At 43.9% G+C, this 20170-nt stretch overlaps 2 protein-coding genes across 2 annotated transcripts in view; one reads left to right on the forward strand and one right to left on the reverse strand.

The window, feature by feature from the left end:
- Window positions 1–309: 309 nt before the first annotated feature.
- Window positions 310–3389, reverse strand: si:dkey-85n7.8 (COX8 domain-containing protein). The gene is made up of 2 exons (XM_017455908.3): window positions 3180–3389; window positions 310–652 (listed from the first exon to the last, which is right to left on the reverse strand). The coding sequence occupies exons 1-2, from the start codon at window positions 3306–3308 to the stop codon at window positions 542–544; spliced, it is 240 nt and encodes a 79-aa protein (XP_017311397.1). The 5' UTR covers window positions 3309–3389; the 3' UTR covers window positions 310–541.
- Window positions 3390–7022: 3633 nt separating this feature from the next.
- Window positions 7023–20170, forward strand: part of btbd7 (BTB (POZ) domain containing 7) — a 32344-nt gene continuing 19196 nt past the window's right edge. The window contains exon 1 of the mRNA XM_017455905.3: window positions 7023–7517. The gene's annotated coding sequence lies outside the window, so the exon portion shown is untranslated. The remainder of the gene's footprint in view (window positions 7518–20170) is intronic.

Below are 20170 nucleotides of genomic sequence, written 5' to 3' on the forward strand. Positions count from 1 at the left end.
ATGACGTTTGATGTCGTCATTATGTCACTGTGACATACCAGAACTACACTGAGCTGTCAGTCATGATGTGATATAAACGTAAACCTTATGTCAACAAAACTCTGTCACTCGACTCGTGTCCCGTCAAACTTTACAAAAACACGACGTAGCTTATGACACGTGACGTTGGTTAGTGTAGGTTTTTATGAATGTTTATGTAGGTTTATGAAAGCTGTGTTGTGGAAAGGGTTTACGTAGGTGTGATCTAGCCTCGTGAGCACTCTGGTTATCCACTTCCTGTAGGATCCTGTAAATAAACACACACTGCAGTACACACGTGCAGGAGATTTATTTTTAAAGAGCAGGGGTTTATTACAGGGAGGAGCGTAGAGCTGTGCTACGTAAGCCTTCGCTGCAGTGACGTTAGCAGTCTGCTTATGCAGTCTTCCTCTCCTGTTCAAGCTTCCTTCCAAGCGTGTCTCCACCTGGTTGTGTCTCAGGGAGGTGAATGGTTCTTCACAGGCAGCTGGGGTTGGTGTTAGCGTGCAGCGGGGTGCTCTGGTCAGGAGGGTGGAGCGGGAGGGCGGTGTCGGTATTCGGGGAGGTGGTGCAGGATCCATCCCGCCGGGAGAAGGAGAGCAATCGCGAACACGGACATTATGAAGAACGTTTGCTGTGGAAACACACGGACAGTGAAAACGAAAACCCGCACAAGATTACACTTTCATTCAGGTTTTGTTATCATCCGCTACTTATCATCGTAATAATGTGGAGTTTACTGATCACGTGATGATCGTGATTGTGAAGCTGTGCTTGTGTGTGGGTGAAAACGAGGAAATATATTTATTGGGCGAGTTGAAAACAAAATTATTGAAAACCTCAGCAGCATTTCGTCAACCTTTATCATTTTTATAAGGGAGTATTTAATTCAGTTCAGCTGCTGTTTTGTAAAGAATAAAGCGCCCCACGTTGTGCTGTTGTAGGAAAATAATCAACAGTGGTGTGACGTGACGTGACGTGACATGACGTGGCGTGGTGTGACGCGACGTGACGTGGCATGGTGCGGTGTGACGTGGCATGGCATGACGTGATGTGATGTGGCATGGCGTGGTGTGACGTGGCATGGCGTGACGTGGCGTGGCGTGACGTGGTGTAGCGTGGCGTGACGTGGCGTGACATGGCGTGGCGTGGAGTGGCGTGGTGTGACGTGGCATGACGTGACGTGGTGTGGCGTGACGTGACGTGACGTGGCGTGACGTGACGTGACGTGACGTGATGAAGTGGAGTTCCTGTGACTTCTGATTATTTTCCGACAGCAGCACATCATCCGAGTGTTTTCTTCCTGTTATACCGCAGCCAACGGTTTTCCAACACCGATACTTTTTCATGCACTAAACACCCCGTCGTACTTTTTATCCATTTACAGTTACAGTACATTTAACGTTGCTGAACGTCCAAGTTAGTTCCTGTCCTCACTTCCATTACAGCAGCTACGAACAGCCTCTCTTCACTCCGTTCTCTCTGGACGTTAATTAGACAAACCTCCGACTGTTACGCCGCTCTGACACTGGAGACTCCTTCCATAAAAGTCCAACACACCTCACCTCACACGTGTTATTTTTTAACCCGTCCGTTTAGAGCGTCCGCCCCACGGACGCGCCGTTACTATAGAAACGATGGCGCATTAGGACGCGCGCATTAATACGAAGCTGTGATCCGGAGCTGAGCTGCTGTTCTAGAAATCTAATCAACACCTTCTGTCCAATCACGATCCAGGTATATACCCTACACTGCGATCATGTGAATGGTTTATAGAGCACCTTCTCAGCATGTGAGTTTGTCAGGGTGAGGAATGTAAATATGAGCACATCGACAGCTCCTTGACGTTTAAAGGGTTCAGGAATAAAAAAGGAGGCATTTCCTGTTATATCTGTACAGCGTATTTTAACAGCGGACTCTGCCGCTGCGCAGCTTTACGGGAGTTGATTATTCTCCTGTTATTTGAGTGACGCGAGTACGTTACACGCTTGCCGGTGGGATTTGAGTTCTCAGAGTACTTAAAGACTGATTAGTGAATGTTTCTCCCAATCCCCTGGCCCTCAATCACAATTTTTCCTTCTCAGTTTGATTCAAGTGCACTTGAGTTAACTAATCACAGGCCTGGGGATTAGTCCAAGGTCAGGCAATGCAACAATCAGGTGCATCTGATGTAAACTGCGCGTGTGATTCATGCACCGTTTAGTGTGTGTTCATTGTTTTGTTTTGCTAATTTATTGTTTTTTTGTTAGAGGTCGTTTTCAGTTTATTCTGCTCCACATGTAACTATACTGAAACGCAGGTTAGACGAATAAGTGAAAACGGAGGAATCGCAGAAATTGACCATACCCCACCCCCCAGGCAAAAGGGTCATGTTTTAATGTTTCATTACAGTTATAGCACTTCCTGGCAGTTAAATAAGAAACAAAAATAAGCAAACCACTAAACCTTTTTTATTCCGGTAGAGTGATCCACATCCGATTAAATTTAACCGCACAAATTGAATAACAAGTCAGAATATGGAAATGAAGCAGCGGATTATTTAATTTTCCATTTAAATGATTCTAATGTCATGGGATTGTTTGAATCACATGTAGGACACAGGCATATTTTTACGTGCTGTAGTTTACTGGTGAAATGTCACCGAAAGTCAAACCCACGTGAGATATTGAGAAATTGTCCACATGGGGTTTTATTCCACATGAGAAATGTGTGAAACGAAGCGGATGCTCATCCTACTCGCCCGCCATTTTGGGAAAACATTCGATAGGATGGATTTAATGTCAGCAAACGGGGAAATTCAACCAAACGGTGACTATATTCACACGAATCATTCTGTTATCTACAGGAACGGTTCAGGAAATACGGCAAGCTTTTTCTTTTTTAAAACCTAAATGCTTAAAAATATTACACAATGCAGTGGCTGACATTGGAGATGGAATAAACGTACAACAAATCGAGTATTTATATGAATAATTCATGAGGGTTTTTTTTTTTTTTTTACATAGTATGGACGTGTGAAAGTTTTGGATAAATGATCATTAGAAGCAAAAGCGCTATTTTATTATCACTGTGTTCGGATTTAATCGAATTTTCTAGTTACTTTGAGAGCAAAACGAAATGTAGGTTCGATTTTGACCACCTGCACTCGTTTAAACACTCACCCCAGGTCCGATCTTGGTCTTGGGTGGCTTGCTGTAGATGCTGCCGCTGCGATTCTGCAGGACGACCCTGGACCGGCTGACGTTCCTGAGCTGCATGGTTCTGCTGGTTCTTCTCAGAGCCTCCAACATGTTGAGAGCAGAAAGAGAGTGAGAGAGAGAGTGAAAAAGCGCAAGGGGGGGGGGGGGGGGGGTGAGAGAGATAAAGAAAATAATGAGAGAGAGAGAGAGACAGAGAGTTGCTGTGCTCAACCCCTGGATCTCTCCTCTCCAGTGCTGATGATTAACCAAGGTTGTCCTGTTAAATTGAACAGAATGTGACCCAAACCCGGCCCACTCTGAGGGCGGAGTCTGTCTCCACTCACAGAAACTTCTCCACTTCTTACAGACTGACGGATTTAAACTCGGCTGCGTGCCACAGGGTCAGGATTCGATTCCATTCGATTAAATCACAGACTGCATGGTCATCTTTCCAAAAAGATATATGAGGTGTGCATGAACTTCAGCTAACCTTACATGGAACAAAATGAGCAAATCTCCTTCACTGGCGATGATGTAATAGTTTCACAGAGGATCCCTTCTTCTGGCTGATACTTAACTCCAGAATTATTGGCACCCTTCAAAATAATGTGTAAAAAAGATAATGTATCAAGCTTCCACCCAAAGTACAGGAGACATTACCGTCCTTTTAACATAATTCTCATTCGAAAACATTTACTTTGTGTTATACTTTGGAGAAACAACACAAAAGTGCCCTCTAGAGTGCCCCTAAAGTAGATAAAACACAAAAGTGCCCTCTAGAGTGCCCCTAAAGTAGATAAAACACAATAAAGTGCCCTCTAGAGTGCCCCTAAAGTAGATAAAACACAATAAAGTGCCCTCTAGGGTGCGACTTCATGTAAAAAAAAAAAAAAGAAGAAAAAAAAGAAAAAAAAACATGATGAAGTGCCTTCTAGAGTCCCCCATGGTAGATAAAACACAAGTAAGTGTCCTCTAAGGTGCAGCTATGGTAGGTAATATGTCATAAAGTTCGCTTCAGAGTGCCACTATGGTGGATAATTCATGATAAAGTGCACTCTAGGATGCCACTATGGTAGATAAAGCATGATAAAGTGCACTCTAAAGTGCCCCATGGTAGATAAAACATAATAAAATGCCCTCTAGGGTGCCACTGTGATAAATAAAACATAATAAAGTGCCCTCTAAGGTGCCACTATGGTAGATATAACATAATAAAGTGCTCTCTAGGGTGTGTCACTATGGTAGATAAATTGTGATTAAATGCCCTCTATAGTGCCCTCATGGTAAATAAAACATGATAAAGTGCCCTCTAGGGTGCTTCTACAGTGGAAAAAGATAATAAAATGCCCACTATCGTGCTCTCACAATGGAGAAAACATGATGAAGTGCCCTCTAGGGTTCCACTATGGTAGAAAAAATGTGATAATGTGCCCTCTAGGGTGCCCTCACAATGGAGGAAAGTGATGAAGTACCTCCTTGGGTGCCAATATTTCTGGAGCTGAGTGTAAGTGTCTTTGTGGGCTGAGCAGCTGCCGCGTGACAGGTTTCAGGACGCTGTGTGACACTGAACAGAGAAACACCTGTGCGTGTGTTCAGGAACATCAGGATACACAATGCTGGCCTAATGATCTGATTAATGGCCCAGATTAAAGGACCGGGGAAAAAACATGGTGGAGAGACAGCTGTATTTTCTCTCAGCTATACGTGTGTGTGTGTGTGTGTGTGTGTGTGTGTGTGTGTGTGTGTGTGTGTGTGTGTGTGTGTGTGTGTTAGTTAATTCATCACTGAGAACATTAGACAAACAGATCTGTGCTCGATAGTGCCAGAAAGCCCAAAACTCTCACCTGCTGATAATCTCCTGATCTCCTAAGGGTGTGTGTGTGTGTGTGTGTGTGTGTGTGTGTGTGTGTGTGTGTGTGTGTGTGTGTGTGTGTGTAACGGCTTATGTAAGTGTCATTAACAACATCAGTCCTTTCACTGAATGGTATTTCCATACGAAAATAAAATAATTCTGAGTGTTTAACTCTTCACGCTGCATGAATACTGCAGAAGTCGCATTAAAAAATACAAACATGTTAAATGTATTAACATAGCATCTAGGCGATGCACAGTGACTTCCATACTGTACATATTCACCTCCTCTTGAAATGTTTCACATTTTAGTGTTAAAGCCTGAAACTAGAAAAGATTTAGAGGGGATTAGTCAGAGCGGTAACCAAGAGGCCCAGGGTAACGCTGTAACACCGCCACCACCAGGCTTCACTCTGAATACTTACGCAAGGTTTGGAATGCATTTATGGATGAAATAAAATGTTTATAAAATAATTTCAAATATTCTGTATTTGTAGTTTAAGGTCAAAGCTTTCTAAAGCTCATATTTTGTACTGTCATTGTCTTTAATATACAGTATGACAGTATGGCATGGTTGTAGTTAAATTTTTACATAATGACAGTGTGGGAATTAATTATTCATTAATCTGGGATTCATGTATGCAAAGTTTCTCTACATTACTGTGTTTATTCCATAAACTTCAGCATTAACGCATAATAATGTTATCTAGACATTGTTTACCATGGACATAAAAAAAAACAACATTTTGTTCCCAATGTATACAAACTATATAGAGGAATGATAATAAAAATCACGTAACGTGACTTGTTTATTAACATTTGTTTAAATACTAATGTTAATATACCATCTTTTATTATATATATATATATATATATATATATATATATATATATATATATATATATATATATATATATATATATATATATATAAAATAAATGAGACCAAATAAATTTGCATAAGTTGCATTTTACTAAATTTTGGCACTCACAAAGCCTTGCATATAAATGTAATCAATTAACCATCTAGAATATGTTAATTAAGGCATTATTACATGCTACATGTGTTATGAATAAAGTTTAATTAATAGTTAATAAATTGTTTACAAGTTAGCATTTTATTGTACAAATAACAAAACCTTACTAAACTCCTAACATGTGGGGAAAACCCTCCAACGTCTGCAGAGCTATGATTAAAACCCTTAAATTCTCTGACATTAACTGATGAACTAATTGGTTCCCCAAACTTTAGAGTCGACTCCCTTTTCAATTCCGATTCCTAGAATCGATTCCACACTGCGCGTTTTCTTGATCACTGAAACACAAGACAGCGATGTAATCCTCATAATATAAACCAGCTCTTTCTCATGTGCACATTACTGTCTCTGGCAGCACGAATAACACACGATCTGTCACGCCATGAGAATAGTATAAAGTACTTCCAGGCTTATGCCACTGCTTTCGAATCCGAGTCAAATCAAACTAAATGTCTAACCTTTACCTGAACAGTGAAAAGATGTATCATCTACTAATGTTATATATCTGTCTCCTATATCTCTTGCACCAGATTCTATGTTACACACATTTACACACTAGTTACATGTATATGCTGTACGTTTAAATAAAGAGTTGACTCTTTTCTGATTTGTGAATCGACTCCCAGATCTAGTCATAACAGCTTCAATCTGTGTTACTCTTCATCACCACATGTGGGGGCCCGAGCACCACACACACACACACACACACACACAAACACACGCACACACACACACACGCACACACACACACAAAGTTATTTAGAAAGTTTACAATCGAATGAATCCATTAAAAGTCTAAAATAAACAATCGCCTCAATAAAAACCTCATGTATTGTAATGCTTGTGGTTAATTTTGTATCGGTTGATTTTTAGGCAGCATACACCCACTGTGTTTTAGTGATGTTGAATTTTGGCTCATTTGTTCCAGCATACAGCGACCGCAGCGTGCGCGCGCTCCAGCGCTCTGAGTCTGTCAGCTGCGCGCGACACACACACGGAGATAGAGAGAGGGGGGGTGCTAGGCTAACGGTGTAGCTCATGTAGCTGTAAACAGTTACACTCCGCCTTACCAGCCGAGTTTAATGAAACACCTTCCCCAGGATGGAGGCGAGAAGATTAAATAAACACACCGCAAAGTCATGAGGATGTTTACAAACGTGAACATTTCCAAAAAAAACAAAACAAACAAGTTTTGCGACAGGACTAAGCACTTTAGTTAGCTAGCTCACGCGCTAGTTTAGAGTGTTGGAGCTAGTGACGACGTATCGTCTAAGCTAAGCTATCTTACTGCATGGAAAGTAGCTCCGGGTTCACCTTTAGCACCTAGCATGGATTAATTACCTCGTTATCCACGAGTACAATATTAAATAAGGAGTTTAACAGTCAGGGTTGTTGTTTTTTCCCCTGTTTCTGGGTCGGAAACTTGACTGAGGTGAGTAACTTAATGCTGCGCTCGTGTGTCGTGCTAAGCTAGTTATTTCCATCTGATCTTTTCACTGTTTTGTTTTGTTTTGTTACACGGTGTTTATGACGTGCTAGCTAGCTAACATGGTTAACTGTTAAAGGTTTATTCACTGCTAGCTGTGCTGGATAACTTCCCCGGTTAGCTAGCGGAGTGTTAGTTTAGCGAGTACAGCAGTATAAACAGTAACACCTCGCTGATTTCGGATTAGCCGCAGATTTATGGTTAACTTTCAGACCTCGAGATGGTTAGAAAGGGGTACTAACCCAGGACTTGTACTAGCGCAGGACGGGTACTAACCCAGGACTTGTACTAACCCAGGACGGGTACTAACCCAGGACTTGTACTAGCGCAGGACGGGTACTAACCCAGGACTTGTACTAACCCAGGACTTGTACTAACGCAGGACGGGTACTAACCCAGGACTTGTACTAGCGCAGGACGGGTACTAACCCAGGACTTGTACTAGCGCAGGACGGGTACTAACCCAGGACTTGTACTAACGCAGGACGGGTACTAACCCAGGACTTGTACTAGCGCAGGACGGGTACTAACCCAGGACTTGTACTAGCGCAGGACGGGTACTAACCCAGGACTTGTATTAGTGCAGGACGGGTACTAACGCAGGACTTGTACTAACCCAGGACTTGTACTAGCGCAGGACGGGTACTAACCCAGGACTTGTACTAACGCAGGACGGGTACTAACCCAGGACTTGTACTAACGCAGGACTTGTACTAGCGCAGGACTTGTACTAGTGCAGGACGGGTACTAACGCAGGACTTGTACTAGCGCAGGACGGGTACTAACCCAGGACTTGTACTAACCCAGGACTTGTACTAGCGCAGGACGGGTACTAACCCAGGACTTGTACTAACGCAGGACTTGTACTAACGCAGGACTTGTACTAACCCAGGACTTGTATTAGTGCAGGACGGGTACTAACGCAGGACTTGTACTAACCCAGGACTTGTACTAGCGCAGGACGGGTACTAACCCAGGACTTGTACTAACCCAGGACTTGTACTAACGCAGGACGGGTACTAACCCAGGACTTGTACTAACGCAGGACTTGTACTAACGCAGGACTTGTACTAGCGCAGGACTTGTACTAGCGCAGGACGGGTACTAACGCAGGACTTGTACTAGCGCAGGACGGGTACTAACCCAGGACTTGTACTAACCCAGGACTTGTACTAACGCAGGACGGGTACTAACCCAGGACTTGTACTAACGCAGGACTTGTACTAGCGCAGGACTTGTACTAGTGCAGGACTTGTACTAGTGCAGGACTTGTACTAGTGCAGGACACTGTGATTTGTGGTGTGTTGTGTATGTAGGTGGCAAAGTGTCATTTAAAAATAATGTTTTTTTTTTTTTTTGCATTAATGGTGTATTTTATTGTAGTAATAATCCTGAAACCACTCACACATACATGGAGCATTAATCCAGATTAATTTAGTCCTAAATTCAGTGTGACAGTGTTGTGTGTGTGTTGTTAGTAAATAAAACGTTTAGAGATGAATGTGTTTGGGGAGATATGTTAAGTGTGGTGGTAGGTGTGATGGTAAGTCTGATGGTGTGGTGGTATGTATGAGGGTAGGTATGGTGGTGTGATGGTAGGTGTGAGGGTAAGTGTGATGGTAGGCTTAGTGTTGTGATGGTAGGTTTAGTGTTGTGAGGGTAGGTGTAGTGGTGTGAGGGTAAGTGTGATGGTGTGGTGTTAGGTGTGAGGGTAGGTGTAGTGGTGTGAAGGTAGGTGTAGTAGTGTGATGGTAAGTGTGAAGGTAGGTGAAGTAGTGTGGTGGTAGGTGTGAGGGTAGGTATGATGGTGTGGTGGTAGGTGTGAGGGTAGGTGTAGTGGTGTGAGGATAAGTGATGGTAAGTGTGAAGGTAGGTGAAGTAGTGTGGTGGTAGGTGTGATGGTGTGGTGGTAGGTGTGAGGGTAGGTATGATGGTGTGGTGGTAGGTGTGAGGGTAGGTGTAGTGGTGTGATTGTAAGTGTGATGGTAAATGTGAAGATAGGTGTGGTAGGTGTGGGGGTAGGTATGATGGTGTGGTAGTAGGTGTGAAGGTGAGGGTAAGTGTGAGGTTAGGTGTGATGGTAGGTGAAGGTGAGGGTAAGTGTGAGGTTAGGTGTGATGGTAGGCGAAGGTGAGGGTAAGTGTGAGGTTAGGTGTGATGGTAGGTGTAGGGGTGTGAAGGTGAGGGTAAGTGTGGGGGTAGGTGTGATGGTAGGTGTAGGGGTGTGATGGTAGGTGAGAAGTAAGGAATAATCCCCTGTGTGTGGTGCTGTTACAGGAAACTAATCACCTCCACAGTGGAGGGAGTCTCAGCATGTCCTGATGTGTTTTATTCCTCTTACACCACTGCAGTCCATCATTACAGTTCTTTATTAATTAAAGACCGACACCTCATACTTTTATCCGTTTATAGTTACATCCTCACTTTGTTATAGCAGCGATAAACACTTTCTCTTTTCCTCTCTCTCTCTTTCTTTTTTCCTCTCTTCTCTCTTTTCCTGTTTTTTCCTCTCTCCTCTCTTTTCCTCTCTCTTTTTTCCTCACTTATCTCTTTTCCTCTCTCTTTTTTCCTCTCTCTTCTTTCTTTTCCTCTCTTTCTTTTATCCTCTCACTTCTCTCTTTTCCTCTCTTCTCTTTTTTCCTCTCCCTCTCTTCTCTTTTTTCCTCTCCCTCCTCTTTTTTCCCCTCTCTCCTCTTTTTTCCCCCTCTCCTCTTTTTTCCTCTCTCTCTTCTCTTTTTTCCCCTCTCTTCTCTTTTTTTCCTCTCTCTCTTCTCTTTTTTCCTCTCTCTCTCCTCTTTTTCCTCTCTCCTCTCTCTCTCCTCTTTTTTCCTCTCTCTCCTCTTTTTTCCTCTCTCTCCTCTCTTCTCTTTTTTCCTCTCTCTCTCTCTCCCCTAATCCCCCACCTCTGTCCTTACGTCCTTAAGTCCAAAAAGCGCTGACACTGGAGACTCCTTCCATGAATGTTAAATAAAATCTCCTAACTTGAAGAAAACCTCAGCGATTCACAGTGCATCTGCCGTACATGTCCCTGTGAATGATCCGTTGCTATAGAAACGCTAACGTATTAGGACGAGTGCATTAATATAAACCTGCACCGCTGTCAGAGCTGCTGTTGTAGCAAACCTCACATCTGACCGATCAGATCAGAGAGTTCGAGTAAACTCACCAACTTCACTGGAGACTGTTTGTAGCTGAGAACAGGGACTAATTTAAATGTAACTGGAAATGGGTAAAAATTCTAAAGTGTTGTTTTATATATAAATATATTTACTCCAGTAGAGTGTCCTCAGAGTGGGAGGGGTTTTCTCTCTCTCCCGTCAATCACTGCGACCCAAGCCAGTCGTGAGTGTCTGTGAGCTCGTGTATGAGGAAGAGGGCGGTTCGCTAGTTTCATGTGTCGCAGAGGAATCACGTGATCGCCTTCACCCTCCCTGCTAGTATCTGTTCTGTGATAGGGAGAGAGCTGGGTAGTGGGCGGAGCCTGGTGACCAGACTATATTGCGGATGACAACGTAATTACAGTTAAACGAACTCTCTAAATTGCAATTGTAATCTCATCCACCCTGAGTGCGACCCATCCTGAAGTGTCTTATTCCTCTTATACCACAGTACTTTATCCTTACTGTTTACCGTGTCATGCTTTTTATCCATTTATAGCTACATTTAACTCGTTCCTGTTCTCGCTTACGTTATAGCAGCTGTAAACAGCTGTTTATCACCTCTGAAAGAAGAGGAAAAGAACGCAGCGTAAACTCCTCTGACTTTAAAGGTAGTTACGGGTTTACCTCCCTCACTGGACACTCCTTCTCCTTCCAGAAAACTTCATCACATCCGTAATGAGTGTATGGGCCATGGTGACGAGTGCGTGGGGCGTGCTGACGAGTGTATGCGCCGTTCTGACGAGTTTATGGGGCGTGGTGACGAGTGTGTGGGGAGTGGTGACGAGTATGCGCCGTGCTGACGAGTGTATGGGCCGTGGTGATGTTTATGGGGCGTGGTGACGAGTGTATGGTTCGTGGTGATGTTTATTGGGCGTGGTGATGAGTGTATGGGCCGTGGTGATGTTTATGGGGCGTGGTGATGAGTGTATGGGCCGTGGTGATGTTTATGGGGCGTGGTGACGAGTGTATGCGCCGTGCTGACGAGTCTATGGGCCGTGGTGATGTTTATTGGGCGTGGTGACGAGTGTATGGGCCGTGGTGATGTTTATGGGGCGTGGTGACGAGTGTATGGGCCGTGGTGATGTTTATGGGGCGTGGTGATGAATGTATAGGCCGTGGTGATGTTTATTGGGCATGGTGATGAATGTATAGGCCGTGGTGATGTTTATGGGGCGTGGTGACGAGTGTATGGGCCGTGGTGATGTTTATTGGGCGTGGTGACGAGTCTATGGGCCGTGGTGATGTTTATTGGGCGTGGTGACGAGTCTATGGGCCGTGGTGATGTTTATTGGGCGTGGTGATGAATGTATAGGCCGTGGTGATGTTTATGGGGCGTGGTGACGAGTGTATGGGCCGTGGTGATGTTTATTGGGCGTGGTGATGAATGTATAGGCCGTGGTGATGTTTATGGGGCGTGGTGACGAGTGTATGGGCCGTGGTGATGTTTATTGGGCGTGGTGATGAGTGTATGGGCCGTGGTGATGTTTATGGGGCGTGGTGACGAGTGTATGCGCCGTGCTGACGAGTGTATAGGCCGTGGTGATGTTTATGGGGCGTGGTGACGAGTGTATGGGCCGTGGTGATGTTTATGGGGCGTGGTGACGAGTGTATAGGCCGTGGTGATGTTTATGGGGCGTGGTGACGAGTGTATGGGCCGTGGTGATGTTTATGGGGCGTGGTGACGAGTGTATGGGCCGTGGTGATGTTTATTGGGCGTGGTGATGAATGTATAGGCCGTGGTGATGTTTATGGGGCGTGGTGACGAGTGTATGCTCCGTGGTGACGAGTGTATGGGTATGTATATGGGTGATGAGTGTTTGGGATGTATCCGGGTCAGGGTCGCCCCCCCCCCAGCCCCCCCCCCCCCCCCCCCGCCCGCCAGTTAAATGGAGAAAATCTTTCGTTTGTTGATCCAAACAATGCTCGAGTTCCTTTGTGTCTGTGATCGATTGTGTTTAGATATATTTAGATAAAGTGCTGAAACAAAAAGGCTCCGTCTCATCTTTGTGGATAGAACAGACCCACCCTTTCTGTTTTTATAAAGAACTGCAGAGAAAATCCGCATCGTGTCTGAAAAGCAGGGCTTGTTTTATCTGCTTAATTTGCACCAATTTTAGTTTAATCGTGTTTAAGGGCTAAATGAAACCTCGCAGTCGCCCACTCCTAACTTTATTCTTGCAAAACAACAACAAAAAGCATATAAGATTAATCTTTGCTGCTCCACAACATCGCATGGAGCTCTCAGAGTATGTGTTGCTGAAGAAGGCATTTAGTTCATTAGTGTAAAATAATTAGATGGCTCATAAGGACTCGTACTGTATGTGACTCAGCACTTAACAGCAATTAGATATTTATGTAGACTCTAGATATTTCTACGTTTTTTCTCATGTGTTTTTGAAGGTTTGTTTCATTTCCTGCCCGACACTCTCCTGACCTCGATCTGCCGTCACGAGAGACAGAAATGTGACTGCGAAGGGAAAATGAGACGTGTTTTTTCATTTTACTCTTCACCACAACTCACCCCGCTCCCCCTCCATCCAAACCCTTGATTTTCTTGGCAGTTACGACTTTGTGACCCTGAAACGTACCGTTTTATACACACCGTTTCACTCCACACACTGCAACGCCTGCTCTTTTCCACCTGGATATTACACAACATGTTCACTTCACTTCTTCTCTTATAAGGTTGTCAAATGGCACCGGGGGGGAGGTGGCGAGACAAACATTAAATCAGAAATACGGTGGAAATGAAGGATTGAAGTAAAATTAAACGTCGGTATGATTTGCGTGTTTTCCTCCTCTTACATGGTCACGAGGTGGTGGGGGTATTTTGTGTCCGCGCGTCACTTTGAGATTCTCGTAAGTGGAGAATCTCCATGACGATTGGTTGAATGTTTGTAGGATATTTATATGGAATTAACATTGTAACCAGCCGATTAGAGACTGATTAAATCAAGGTCACTGCAAGGTCAAATTCCATACGCTTCCTTCCTGTTTGATGTGTGTTTTATGATGGTTAACGACAAGAAGCACCATGGCGGGGACATCGGGTTCTACTTGCGTGTTCGCACTTTAACCGAGGTACGTGTTTGATTTTGAAATCGGCGTATATGTACAGTAAAGTGCAGATTTGTTTGTATTTAGTAAACAAAAGTCGCCCTCTTCCGCATGCATGACCTCACAGACTCTCATGATTGGCTCAGTGAGAGAGAGAGATTCACAGTCGTATGTGTTGAGCACGGTCTCATAGTGCTGGGCGATAAATCAATATAATATCGTGATCAGGATTACGTGATACACCCGTCCGAGATATCGTTGGTATGGTGACGTGTTTTATAAGTTGTGTTTTTTTGTTGTTTATTTTGCTACAGTTCTGCAGACATTTTTCTAGCTAACACGGTATACTGTGATACGCAGCGTGAATCGCAATCTGTCCAAACGTCAAGTATCGTGACATGATCTTTTTGTCACTTCTCCCAGCTCTACAGTCTCCTGTCTGATTTAAAAAATGGGACGACTTTTCATCTAACGGTGCTTGTGGTGTTATTAAAGTAATATTTATGTAATATAAGTTCTTCCTCACGATCTGGAAGACTTCTAACTTGTTCATCGTGCCAAATCGTCTCACTGTAAAGGGGGGCAAGAGGAAAATAAAACTTTTTCTTGGTTGCTTAGCAATCCTGAGAGTTACTTAATGATCTTCCTTTATTTTCTTTTTTTTTTTAATCACATTTTCCCTCTGAGAAACCTGCCACGTTTTACATCATTAAAATAAACGCAGCACTCCTACATACACGCCGACCCCGTTGTCCCGCTCGACGTTTGCGGTCTAATGGTCCGGGCGACGCATCCGACGCTCCTTTGAGGGGGAAAAAAGCGGCACGAGTAATATCCAACGTTGTGTTACTCCAGCATGTATTCTTTCTGTCTTCCTATCGAACGGTGCAGAAAAAGAGCTGCGTATTAATTATATTCTGGACCTCCTTTCTCCATCCTGACTTCCTGCTTTTGTTCTTGCGCTCTTACACCAGTCATGATGTTCCCGCTAAAAACTTTTCTGGGGGTTTTTTTTCCTCCTTTGCCATGTTCATGCATCTTAACCAAGCCTTAATGACGGTAAATTCGGATTTACTGGTGCGTTTATAATACGCGTAAGGAATAAAACACTGTGTGTGGTGCTGGTATAGGAAAATGATCAACAACAGGGTGGTGTGATGAAAGATGTGTGTGTGTATGTATGTATGTATGTATGTGTATATATATATATATATATATATATATATATATATATATATATATATATACACACACATCTTATATATATATATATATATATATATATATATATATATATATATATATATATATATATATATATATATATAATATAAATGTTTTACAATTCTCTCTGATCCCGTTTTTAATAAAAACCCTCATCTATCTGAACGAATCCATATTAATTACTGGCGCTCTCATCCTCATCACAGACACGGGTTCATGTTGTGTTTATTAGCCCGGGACCGTCAGCGTGATGTACGTATAGACTGCTGTATTGCTTGGTGTATTGGGACTGTAGGGCGAAATAAAAATGAAACTAACGGGATTTGTTTTAAAAACGGCATAAGCAGGCCCCGTGTTCTGCTGTTCAGAACACTGTGATTACTATCTATTGTTTAGAGAAAAAAAAGAAAACAAGGCCAGACACTCGAGAAAACATCCTGCTGTTCTTGCTGCTCTGATCTTTCAGATGTAATCAGATGGTTCACGGGAGCACGTTTGCCGAATCTGGCGTTTTGAGGACGGGGTTGTGTCAAGGTCGGAGAAGGTTCTGATGAAATGTCAGATGAAATGTCAGACACAGCGGGGGAAAGCCTAGGACACTCCAACTGGACGTCTGCCGGCTCTGACGTTTTTTTGGGGGAGTTATATTCGCAAAATTCCTTTGGTTATGCAATACAGAGGTGAAGTCCTCAGTTTATTAACGAGCACAATGGAGGTCCAGTTAATGAGGATAAAAACCGCCAACGAACGTGATTTAACTTGAAACTTATGACGAAGTGGAATACCCAGTGCGTAAAAAACACGAGTACTTGACTACGTCCGATCCTCCTGATATAAACGCAGAAAGACTTTGGGTGACATTCCGTCATTTATTTAACATCCATGGAAGGAGTCTCCAGTGTCGGACGTAAAGCTGTAACGTGATCCTGAAAAGTGAAGCCTCGTGTTTGTTTGTTTGTTTTTTTTCCTCCCCCTCTGGCTCTGATGTCCTGTACTCGAGTGGAGAGTAGAGCTGACCGGATCATACAACCTCACACTCATTAGTCTCTCACACACACCCCGCATCCTCATTCTTCTCTGGATAACGGCCTAACACAGAGCTCTTTATGCCTGGTACTTCAGTTCAGTGCACATCACTTTGTGCTCAGTGGTCTGGTAAAGTGTTTTCCCCCAAACACTTTTAACTTTCACTCCCATTCACGCTCTCGCTTTTCCTCATAGCAGCAAGATCCCGATTAACGAGGTGAACCCGAATGCAGGAGCGCAGGAACATGATGCATCTATTTATTTCAGTCGTGATAACGGTGTGATCGGAGTTTTAATTCAGTCCGGTGTTATTTATATACTCTTTTAATGACGGGCATTTACAGAAAGCAGCAGTAGTCGAAGCTACTGCTGTTGCCCCAGTTGTTGAAGCGGTACGGGTTACCCCGGAAGTTGAGGAAGCCCTGGTTGCTCCAGTTGTTGAAGAGGTATCTGTTACCCTGGTAGTAGTGGAAGCCCCAGTTGCTCCAATTGCTCGAGAGGTACCAGTTACCCCGGCAGTAAAGGAAGATGCTATTGCCCCAGTAGTTGAAGAGGTACCAGTTACCCCAACAGTAAAGGAAGATGCTGTAATAGTTGAGGAGGTACAATTTACCCAAACAGTACAGGAAGTTTTTTTGCCCTAGTAGTTGAAGTGGTACCATTTACCCCAGCAGTAGGTGCAGCCCCGGTTGCTCCAGTAGTCGAGTAGGTACCAGTTACACCAGCAGCAGAGGAAGCCTCTGTTGCCCCAGGTGAGGGCATTTTCAGCCGTGTTTTGGTTATTTGTTGTGTTCTAGTTTGTTTTCTTATCTTTTATGCCCTTTAATTTTTGGAAGCTCCTCTGTGACAAAAAAAAAAAAGAGCAAAGTTCACCGGGAACATTTCTTAAAAGCTGTGTGCTTCAGGTAGGATAACATAAGGTGAGCTGTAGGTTGAGGAAGCTGTGTGATGAGAGTAGACTGTCTGTGTTTTATATCCAGGGAAAGCCCCTGTGATCGGACATGGAGAAAATCACCTGAATTTACTGCCCCTGCTGTTTCATAGAACTGAACGTGAGGTGTTCTTTCAGCGGAGGTCTGTTATTGACCTTTCTCTAACAGATGTCTGCTGGAGTGGGTTTTATTCTCCATGTTTGCTCGTGTCAGCTGATCATGACCTCCAGATGATGTCTCAATGTCGGTCCTGGAATCTGCTCCGAGGGAAAGAGCAGTAATATATATTCTGAACAGCCACCCGGACCTTGATTATTTTCCTATAACCGGACGTCTAAAAGCGTTTTATTCCTCCTACACCAGTGCGATTTTACCAACCGTGATAATTTAATAACAATTAAAGAACCATGTTGTGCTTTTTTATCCGTTTCTAGTTACAGTAAACATTGTGGAACGTCCACTTATGTTACAGCACCTATATACATACACCTGTCATGACCGATGCGTTACGGGCTCATCGTACGATGTGTGTACGTGACCTCGAACGTTATTACCAACCTCGATATCGCCAACGTTTTAGCCGTTCGCGCTGCTTCCGTCCGCTCTAGGGCTGTCCGATTAAAATTCCAACTTCCAATATTCGTCGGATTTAAGATGAAATCGCACATTCGAATATAAAAACGGCGTGTGTGCGTATTTAAGACGTGTGTATCGCGAGCACTAGCAGCGGTTTTAATTGAAACACTGTTGAAAACAACAGGTCGGATAGTAACGGTGCAGTATCGGTGTTTTTAGAAGAAGGTAACGGCGGTAAACCGAAGCGCTTTACTAGCGGGTGAATTAACTCACCCAGACGCTTCCTACACACACACGAGATTAATCAGATATTTACACACAGCATAAACACAATATTACAACTCGCCAGCGCACTTAACGACGCCAAGTTGAGCTAACTTTGAAGTACGGCGCTAGCTAGGGTAGAACGGGTAAGCCGCGTCGTGAATACGCGGTTTCCGTAACAACGCACTGTGAAGAACTAAAGCGTTAAACTAAAACTAAAGAACGCACGATATCGTATTGCAGCGTCGGAATATTCTTAATAATTAAACGTCCGTTGCTCTTTGAAAGGGCACACTTGCATTATTGTATAATACACGATCATGTTGTCATTGTGTCCCTGGCTTAAAGCGACAATAATATCGTTTATCGCAATTACTTCTGGGACGATATATCGTCCGACGCAAGTATCGCCAGGCCTACAGTATACACCGACGTTTCCTCACCACGTCTCTTTTTATTTCATTACTAAGTTGTCAATGCTTTACTTGTTTCGAAACAGAACTGCGTGACCCAGGAATAAATTGCCTCAATGTGTCTCGGAATCTTTGAGTCGATTCGTTTTCAGTTTGATCCAGTTCATATCACGAGGTCATATGTGTTCTATTGTATCGTACGTGTCTGGAAAACATCTTCAAGCGTCATGAGCGATTTTCTTTAGCCGTATGATTTGCAGTGCAGTTTATTAATAGGTTTCCTTTGTCCTACATATTTAATTCGAGAGCACCTGGGTTCGAGGGCAGGGTGGAGAGACTAATCGGTGTTTGGTTGTGTTTGGTCTGTACTCTCCGTATTAATCACATTTCAGTATAACCTGCTTACAGGAATGTGCAGTGCTGTGTGCGCCATGCTGACGTTGGCCAGCCTCGCCGTGTGGAAAATGTTTGTGTTTCATAATCATCATCTCTCCCTTCAGTTTTAGCCGGAGTTCAGCTGGCGTTAGTAAGACGGTGATTTATTTACCCGTCGTTTCTGGCACCATGAAGTGTTGCTCAACGCTCAGGCACATCGTTCCAAATGTTTGCCTTTAGCCTTTTTTTTACTGCCCGCGGTCTACAAGTGGTCGGTCGGCGGTTTGCTCGGGGGAATTAAGGGAATATTAACGAAGTTTAACTCGGCTCGACACGGCTCTTGCAGATGCCACGGTGCACCGTTGGACGCCTTCCGACATTCAGAAAAGGATTTCTTTTCGCCATCGTCCCTTACGTTAGAAACACAGCAGCGGGATTAATACCGCCTGAGATCTGAGAACGGCGTAGTCATCTGAGGGATCGAGATCCAAGGTACTCATCCCTCATCTACAGGACGACGACGTTTTTACCTGAGTGCGTAAAAAGCACCTTTAATAGTTTTTAGAGGAACGTTTTTAAACGATCGGTGGCCCGATTACGTATTGTAAACAATTTTCCATGTCCTAACGTACAAAAGGCTGCTTCACGTTCGTATACGTTTGCACGTTTCCAGCAAAACACGGGAGCAGGAGCTGGTCATTAAAAGAAGATGTTGGAAGTTTACATCAGCAGCGTAGCTCATTTTAGACCGGAGACATTCTCTCCGTTCAGCCCGTGAGAATCCGAGAGGAAACGGAGTTCGAATCCGGTCACGCGCAGCAGATCCGTGAATCCGGTATGTCGCTCATCCGTTAGTGTGTAAGGACGCGAGGGGGTCAAAGGTAAACACTTATTTATCTTTTTAACGGAAATCAGGAAGCCGGAAATTACCAGATGGCCTGGCTCGAGGATTTCTGCGGGGGGGCGGGAGTTGTGGATGGGAACAAATTTCCGATTCGTATTCGACGACGAATTAATTCTAATTGTTAATCGAGAGTTGTAGATTTTTTTCGATGCGTTCCTTGGCAACAAATCTTACCACGGAACCAACCCATCGTGACGATTTCAGCGCTGTTTTAAGATGACTCATCACACCGTGCAAACGATTACTGCGTCCTGCGAATGTCGTCAATCCGGAAATCGGCTTGTGGAGAAAACGGGCTCGTTTGACCACGCCCGTTCTTCAGAGTGAGCTGGAGGTAATGAGGTTGTTAGCATGCTTCTTCATCGGCGCTGTCGTATCTGTAGCCGTCCCGTGTGTTTAAATTTATTCAAACATCTTTCCTGTTTGGATCGGTTCTTCCTCACTCGGGTACAATACGTCGCGATGGGTTTATATATGTTTATATATTATTATTTATTTATTTATTTAATCACACCCTGTATATCTGTGCATTGCTGTTCCATATGTCTTTCTTTTTCTCCTCGGCGTTTCTGTAGTCATGGACGCAGCGGTACTTTATTCCGGCGTGTGATCCGGTAGTCAGGTTCAGCTGCTATACTGCAACAGCCACGTTCCTATCTCCACCTGG

The sequence above is a fragment of the Ictalurus punctatus genome, chromosome 25, assembly GCF_001660625.3.
Source record: "Ictalurus punctatus breed USDA103 chromosome 25, Coco_2.0, whole genome shotgun sequence".
In the NCBI taxonomy this organism is placed as follows: Eukaryota; Metazoa; Chordata; class Actinopteri; order Siluriformes; family Ictaluridae; genus Ictalurus; species Ictalurus punctatus.

Bases quoted from the DNA above. Each gene is read 5' to 3' on its own strand.
- si:dkey-85n7.8 (XM_017455908.3), bottom strand. From the start codon at position 3,308: ATGTTGGAGGCTCTGAGAAGAACCAGCAGAACCATGCAGCTCAGGAAC. The intron at 653-3,179 runs GTGAGTGTTTAA...GTGTTTCCACAG, and splicing joins AGACCAAGATCGGACCTGGG to CAAACGTTCTTCATAATGTC.